The sequence below is a fragment of the Lycium barbarum genome, chromosome 5 (assembly GCF_019175385.1).
Source record: "Lycium barbarum isolate Lr01 chromosome 5, ASM1917538v2, whole genome shotgun sequence".
Taxonomy (NCBI): domain Eukaryota; kingdom Viridiplantae; phylum Streptophyta; class Magnoliopsida; order Solanales; family Solanaceae; genus Lycium; species Lycium barbarum.
The window spans coordinates 10,052,567-10,061,057 of NC_083341.1; the positions used below are offsets into that span (position 1 = coordinate 10,052,567).

General features: G+C 32.0%; 1 protein-coding gene and 1 pseudogene across 1 annotated transcript; one reads left to right on the top strand and one right to left on the bottom strand.

Annotated features, from left to right (window-relative positions):
- Positions 1-1,977: 1,977 nt before the first annotated feature.
- LOC132640396 (putative serine/threonine-protein kinase-like protein CCR3) lies at positions 1,978-5,068 on the bottom strand. The gene has a single exon (XM_060356978.1). It carries the CDS (start codon positions 4,515-4,517, stop codon positions 2,175-2,177), a length of 2,343 nt encoding a protein of 780 aa, XP_060212961.1. The 5' UTR covers positions 4,518-5,068; the 3' UTR covers positions 1,978-2,174.
- LOC132642963 (U6 spliceosomal RNA) lies at positions 4,543-4,656 on the top strand (annotated as a pseudogene).
- Positions 5,069-8,491: the final 3,423 nt, after the last annotated feature.

The following is an 8,491-nucleotide window of genomic DNA, read 5'->3' on the forward strand; positions in this document are numbered from 1 at the left end:
TACGGGACGTAACACAGGGGGTTAGGCAAGGGTATATATACACGACTTTTTTAACGAGGGGTATATATATATATTACTTATTTAACGAGGGGTATATCTGCTCTAAATCGCAAAGTTGAGGGATATATTTACACCTTTACCCTTGATGTAAAGCAAATATCATTTTTTTTTATACCTTATTGTTTCACCAAGTACATCAAACCCAAATAAGCTCTTAGAAATTTACTGACAAGTATTGCTATCTTTTAGTCTAAAAGTATAAAGTTATATACTCACCTAAGTGATTTTTTTCCTCTTTTATGTATTGAGGTCTCTCCTACTCCGAAAATTGTTAGAAGTAATTGTTGAAGGACTATTGTCCGTGCTTGGTGTTTATATCAATTTATGTTAATTTATCTTAGTTAAGCAAAAAAAAATAAAGCAAGGATGTGTATTTATTATATTACCTATGGTCTAATAATAAGAATATTTGTAAAATCATATGTCATGCATTTATTGAATTGATATAAACAACGAGTACGGACAAGGTTTTTCCGGTTTAATTGGATACATTACACAAACATGAGTGAGGATGTTTACTCTTATCCGAAATGTACTCTTCGCTTTTACGTTTTTCTTGACATTAATCCTCCAATTGCTTTTTAATTATCTAATTTCACCTTCTCTCACACGTTAAAATGATTAACACTACTAATTCATTTGTTTCCTAAATACTTCAAAGTACAAAAATAGTGCTAACACATTTATCAAAATAAGAAAAAGAAGATAAAAATCCTATGGCAAAGCCGACCATCGACAAATTCCAACATCATTAATAATCGTCAAATTTGCAACTAATGAACCTTACATTAATTTTGACATATTATTTCATTTAAGAGATACGAACTCGAAGTTCTATTTTCATTTATCGAAGAGCTACATCATACCCTATTTCGAGCGACTGCCTTTATTGACTGGCTTTCAATGGAATGTTGAAAGTCAATATTTCTCATCTACTGCTGCTCAGCCTGTAGGAATTAATTGTGGTTTGTTAGGAGAAGTCAAAAATTTAAACATATTGGACCATCTTTTTATCCGGGCTAAGCTAATCCGGCAGAACTCTATAACTTTAGTCTAACCCTATATATTTATCACAAAACATGTATATTCAATAAATTGCATAGCCTATAAATTCAAATTCAGATTACATAAACTTTAAATTTTGAATTAGGCTCTGCTTTTAGCTTGGGTAGATTACTACTCCATCAATCTATAATCTATGAGGATGGGCACTCGCTCTTCAATTCTGTGGTGTACAAGCCACAACAACCATACCCCTTTAACGCTATACTATAATTTGTACCTGAACGGACCGAACAAAATAGAGAAGTAGTTAGTTGTCAAAACCTCAGGGAAAAACAAAAATACTAGTAGGTAATTTTTTAGAAATAATTCTCCAATTATAGTAAAAAAAAAAAAAATTGTTTGGTACTTCCTTTCAATGGCTTACGTCTTAGTAGGCAAAGCTACCTGATATCTATACTAGTGGAAGGTAGTGGTACCTAGTTATATGGCCGATGTGCATACAAGCAGAGGCGAATCCAGGATTTCAAGAGGATGAGTTCACCAGTGCTTCATCTAAACTCGATATTTAGCAGGCGATGAAATGACTTGTTTACAGTTGACATCCATATTCTAATATTCTAAATTTCCAGAATTTCAAAATTGAAACATTATGAATAGCTCCTGTGTATCAGTTGCCGTGTGGGTTGCTGCTATTATTGATGTTTGACAAACGTATACTATATTTTAATGGTCTTGAATTGTCAATTCAACAATTGGATTTTTGTTCGTTAAGCACCTTTTGATCGAGTGAAATCCATCCGTAAAGTTGATAAAACGTACATTTTTCGAGAGAGAATAACATACAGAAAAAAAAAAATCAAGTAAAAAAGTCCTATCGCGAAGATGCTAAATAGAATAGTGAAGATTGTATCCTTCTAGGAAGAAAAGAATTTCATTCCGGCTATAAACATTTTACAAAATCACTTAGAGACTACACAGACTGAACAATCTACTCTATACAGTTTACACTAACAACAATTGTTACACGAATAGTACTATTCTAACTGCCAATAAATATCTTCTAGTGATACTTGTGGCCGGGAGTTTTTCACGGATGTATACGTGGGATATCAATCTGAAATAATGGAATTTGGACTACTAGAGATGCTTCCATGGCTATCATCACATGCAGCCAAAGCTCTCTCTAAATTAGAAACAATATCAGCCATGGTAGGTCTATGTTTCCCTTCCAAATGCACACAATGCATTGCAGTATATGCCACCAATTCTACTCCTTCTGCTTCCCTCAGCTCCGGGATGCCAACTCTGGGATCCAAAATCTTGTTCAATTCTCCAGCCATAATTGCCGGTACTGCAAAGTCCACTACACTCATTGGCGCATCGCCCTTTCCACTAGTGTTGAATAGGGCTCGTTTTCCGGTTAAAAGTTCTAACAGTACCACCCCGATTCCATAGACATCACTCTTTGCTGTCAAGACATTTAGTCCGTAGTATTCCGGATCAATATACCCTACTGTGCCCACAGCCCTCATTGGCTGACTGAAACTGGCATCAGTCTCCGGCCCCATCAACGATAATCCAAAATCAGAAACTCTTGCGATCCAATTTGCGTCTATTAAAATGTTGGACGACTTGATGTCCCTGTGGATTATAGATGGAACTGCATAATTGTGAAGGTATTCGATGCCACGAGCAGCATCTAATGCAATCTTGATCCTCATTTTCCAAGAATTCACTATACTACTACTCTTCTCCACGTTGTTCTTATCATGTAAATGATCATATAGCGCCCCGTTTTTCATGAACTCGTAAACCAAGAGTCTTTCGTCCATTTCTTCACAATAACCAACTAATCTAACCAAGTGTTTGTGGTGTAGTCGGGACAAGAATGCCAACTCCGATTCGAATGCCCTCTCTTTCTCTAGGAATTTCTTCATCTTGGCACTTGTTTCACCGCGCTTAATTGCAACCTCACGTCCATCACCCAATTTTCCCTTGTAAACAACCCCAAAGCTACCAGCACCAATCTTGTTCTTTAAAGAGAAATTGTCCGTAGCTTTAACAAGCTCCGAAAACAAAAACTCCTCTGCCCTGTCACCATGTATAGATGAAGTTCCGCTCCTTTGACGCCTCATTAGCCTCGACCCTTGGCGCCTTAGAGTCGAAGATCTTGAAACTTGACCACTATTATTAGTACCAATAGTAGGTTGAACAGAATTATGAATTTTCTTCTTCCCAAAACAAACACCAGTCCATAAACAATAAACAATAGTACAAATCCCCGCAATAAGCCCAACTGATCCAACAATTACAAAAGCTAATAATCCCTTTCTCAGCCCTTTAGACGGCGACGATGGCACTGGAATAAACACTGGTGATGATGGTGATGGTGGTGGCACTACAACTGAAATATCACAAGGCCTACAAATATTACCATTGCCAGAACACAACGTTTTCGACTGAGGATATATACCACAATCACATGTACTTGTAACACATGGGCCTGGTAAAATCGTTGGTAAAGGAAGTTCAGTACCTGAAGGATATGTATTACTAGTCCAAGCAGGTCCCCAACAAATAACTGAAAAATTGCCACTTGTTAATCCACAAGTAAAATCTAAACCAGCAACAATTGATTCAAAAGAAACACCTTTTGTAACATTACTTGAAAATACACCATTTCCACCCCAACAAACAACTGTATAATTAGTTCTCAAAATTCCACAAGTATGATTTACTCCAAGAGCTAATCCATAATACTCATAAGCAAAATTAGATGGAATATCTAATTGACCATTAGTATTATCTCCTTTACAGATAACAAATCCAGTGGTATTCATTCCACAAGCATGCCTTCCACCAGCAAATATATTCACCATTGATAAATTATCAAATTCATATTGGATAACTGAAGCAAGAATACTATTATTTCCCCAACATACAACCATTCTTGAAATTTTCAAAATTCCACAAGAAAATCCCGATCCAGATGAGATCGACATAAACTGTAACGACCCGTTTGGTTGTTTTGAGTCTTCGTCTCTCCAACATATAACATTTTGAGTACTGTTCATTAAGGCGCAAATTTGACTATCACCCATTGTAACAGTAGTTAACAAAGCTGAGTAACTGAAAAACAGTCTTTTTGGTTGTAAACTATAGGCTTTCCAGAAGATAAGTGAAGAACCGTCAGTTTTAACGGCGGTTAAGCCATTAAGTCCACCAGAAATGGAGCTAAAGGAGATGTTAGGGAGTATAGGTGTTGATTGGTTTTGTGAAAAGCAATGGATTCTTTGTACAGGTTGAGAAGCTACTATGCCACAGATAGTGGTGGTGGAGATGATGGCGAGAGTTGTTGAGGAACTACCAAGGGTATGAGAAAATGGTAAGAAGGATGTTATTAGTGTGATGATGGTGATGGTGATAACGGTGATGGATAGGGGTAACTTCATCTAATGTATTGTTGTTGAGAGTAATTTTCTTTCATCTGCAGAGAAAGAAGGAACGATAAAATTGGAGCGATACAGAGAAGATCAGCATGACACCTGGGGAAGAATGACACGCAGAAATGTAGAGAAAGAAGGAAGATAAAGTTGTAAGGGGTCGTTTGGTAGCTGGTTAGGAGGAGATGATGGTGAATGTGGTGGAGGAACTACCTAGGGAATGAGAAAATGGTAAGAAGGATGTTATTAGTGCGATGATGGTGATGGTGATAACGGTGATGGAGAGGGGTAAGGTCATATAAGGTATTGTTGACAGTAATTTTCTTTCATTTGTAGAGAAAGTAGGAACGATACAGAGAATATTAGCATGGCACCCACGCACAAATTATAGAGAAAGAAGGAAGATAGAGTCGTTAAGTGTTATGCAGAGCAAGTGTATATGTGTGAACAGTAGCTTACCAGAATTTTAATTTGGGAGAATTAAAATTATGAAGAGGTAATTGGAAACTTTTAAGAGATGCAATATCCAGTGCATATATTAAGAAACTTCTTTTAATGTAGTACACAAATTAATTTCAGTGAATGTACAGGGACGGCTCCGCCATTATGTTTGAATGGTTCTGTTTTGCAGAGTTCATACAACTGTAGTACAAGACAAATCATAAATGCAACGGGGGCATAGGCATCTTTTTTTTTTTTTTTTTTTTTTTGGTTTCTTGGTAATTTTATATGGTAACTAAACTATATTAACCATAATAGTGAAATTATATTTTTTTTATCTCATTAAACTAATTAAATTTTACTACTCATATATAACTATTTTTTGTCATGTAAAAATAATTAATTTTGTCCAGTATAACATAAAGTTACTAAACTACTTACTAAAACAATAAAATCTACCATTACGGTGACTTTATTGCCATAATAATAAAATTATATGACTTTACTGTTATATATAATAGATAATCATTATGATTTAATATCATGTAAGAGAGTAATTAATGTTCTCTATTTTTATATGTGACAAAAATTGTATCTTTACTGTTATAATGATAAACTTTAGTTCACGCCTTTTTCCTTTGCAGTTGCTTCATTTTTAAGATCTTAATAATAGCACTTAATTTAGAGGATGACACTTTGATTTGCTTGGTCTATTTGGTGATTGAATATATCCAAAGGTTCAAAATTCAAAATAGATTGGCCTGCTCAAACGACATCAGTACGTTTGTGGGTGTGGAATAAGAAACAAAGCTAGTAAGATATTTTCTCCTCTAGTCCTTTTTATCCATATGCGTAGATATAATCACATATGATGACAAAATTTCATAACACAAAGTATGTTGTGACATTCTTATACAAGCATACTGCATACTTTAAATTACGTCGAGACCGAGTATGATGAAAATTTGGAAGCAATATTATCGGGAGAAATAGTTTTTTAGCTCTTTACAAACTCTTTTTAGTTATATGACCCTTTTACAAGAGATCTTCATTTTTTACACATAAAAAATCTAAAAAAAAACACATAAGAAATTTAAAAACGTCATTTTCTTTTATTCAAATTGTAAGAGGGCAAGAGATCTCATTTCCTCATTACGATCCCGCTTGGGATGAGATGCTTCTAACGTTAGAGAACTCCAAATTTTTGAGTACTCAAAATTGATAATGAGAATTCATATAGGCATTATATATTTTCTAAATGGATCTTTTTCACGATAGGATTGAATTTTTATGATAAACATTAATTAATAATTCTGTTCACCGGGATATCAATTAATGTTATCAATTACTCTTGGCCCCTATTCCAATTTATATGACTTCATTTTCTTATGTGTTCTTTTCTACCGGAAACAGTCTTTCTACCCTCTCAAGGTAGGGTAAGGTCAGCGTATACTCTACCCTCCTCATATCCCACTTTGTGAGATTTCACTGGGTATGTTGTTGTTGTTGATTCTTATTTGTTGTTTAAAAAAGAAAAAGGCATTTCTATATTTCAAAACAATTTAACTTTAAAATCTTCACTTAAGCGTAATGAAAAGTTTATGTAGCAACAAAAATATAATATAGCATGTTTCTGACGAGAAGTTTCAAAAATCTTATACCCACAAAAATAATATGTTATGTTTAAATTACAAATTTCAAAGGTTCACATTTCTTTCTTAAACTCCTTATCCAACCAAATTGCATTATTACGTTTTAGTCGTTAAAACTCTTTGTCTGGAAGCCAATTCAAGGAAGGAATGAAGAAGACGCATGGACCCATTCTTTTTGTTTTTATCAGTGGGCTACACAGTTTCTTCACCTTTCATTTTCCAAGAAGCCATAATTGACGAAAGGAAAAGAACTAATGAGTACACACAAAATTCAGTGTGAACGCTGACAATATATCTATTCAGTGTGAATTCAAATAGGAAGTAATTAAGAAGATATTGTGAATCCAAGAGTAAATGTATACCACATAGTGCAATATGGAGGGCCACCGGCCAGAGTCAGGAGCCAAATGACATATTTTTACAGTCATTAGCTCAAAATAGGCTGTTTTTTTTTTATACCACAATGGTTATTTCGTTGGATAACCAACGAAATACCCACACAACACTGTTCCGGTGCCGAACTAATGAGTTGCATTTCGCTACAAGTGTAGCGAAATACAATAAATATTTTTTATTTTATTTTTTGCATTTCGTGAATATTAGAACGAAATAGGTTTTTTTTTTATATTTCATGAATTTGAACGAAACTGATTTTTTTTTTTAATTTTTTTTTTTCATTTCGTGAATTAATGAACGAAATAGGTTTTTTTTTTTTTTTTTTTTTGTATTTCATGAATAAAAAAACGAAATATGGAAAATATAATTTTTTTTTTATTTCATCTAAAAACGAAATTGGAATATATATATATATATATATATATATATATTCTTTTGCATTTCGTTGGTAGATCAACGAAATAGGATAAAATATTTTTTTTATTTCGTTGATATACCAACGAAATAGAAAATTATAATTTTTTTTTTGCACTTCGTGTATTAGAAAACGAAATAGGATAAAAAAAATTTGTATTTTTGTATTTCGTTTATTTAAAAAAATAGGAAAATAATTTTATTTTCATTTTGTTTATATAAAAACGAAATAGGAATACATATATATATATATATATATATATATATATATATATTTTTATTTCATTCATATACCAATGAAATAGGATGAATATATATATTTTTTTTGTATTTCATTTATATAAAAACGAAATAAGAAAATAATTTTTTTTCCATTTATATACCAACGAAATTTTTTGTTCCACCTATAAATGAAATACAAAAAATATATATATATATTCATCCTATTTCATTGGTATATGAATGAAATAAAAAATAAAAAAAATAAAAAAATAAAATATATATATATATATATATATATATATATATATATATATATATATATATGTGTGTGTGTGTGTGTGTGTGTGTGTGTGTGTGTATTCCTATTTCGTTTTTATATAAACGAAATGAAAATAAAATTATTTTCCTATTTTTTTTATATAAACGAAATACAAAAATACAAAAAAAAAATTATCCTATTTCGTTTTCTAATACACGAAATGCAAAAAACAAATTATAATTTCCTATTTCGTTGGTATATCAACGAAATAAGAAAAAAAAAATTATCCTATTTCGTTGATCTACCAACGAAATGCAAATATATATATATATATATATATATATATATATATATATATATATATATATTCCAATTTCGTTTTTAGATGAAATAAAAAAATATATATTTTCCATATTTCATTTTTTTATTCACGAAATACCAAAAAAAAATCAGTTATATTTCGTGAATTAATTCACGAAATACAAAAAAAATCAGTTTCGTTCAAATTCACGAAATATATAAAAAAAAAAAAAAAAAAAAAAAACCTATTTCGTTCTAATATTCACGAAATGCAAAAAAAAAAAAAATTGTTGCATTTC

What these genes read in the sequence shown, in the direction of transcription:
- LOC132640396 (XM_060356978.1), bottom strand. Translation starts at nt 4,517, where the DNA reads ATGAAGTTACCCCTATCCATCACCGTTATCACCATCACCATCATCACA.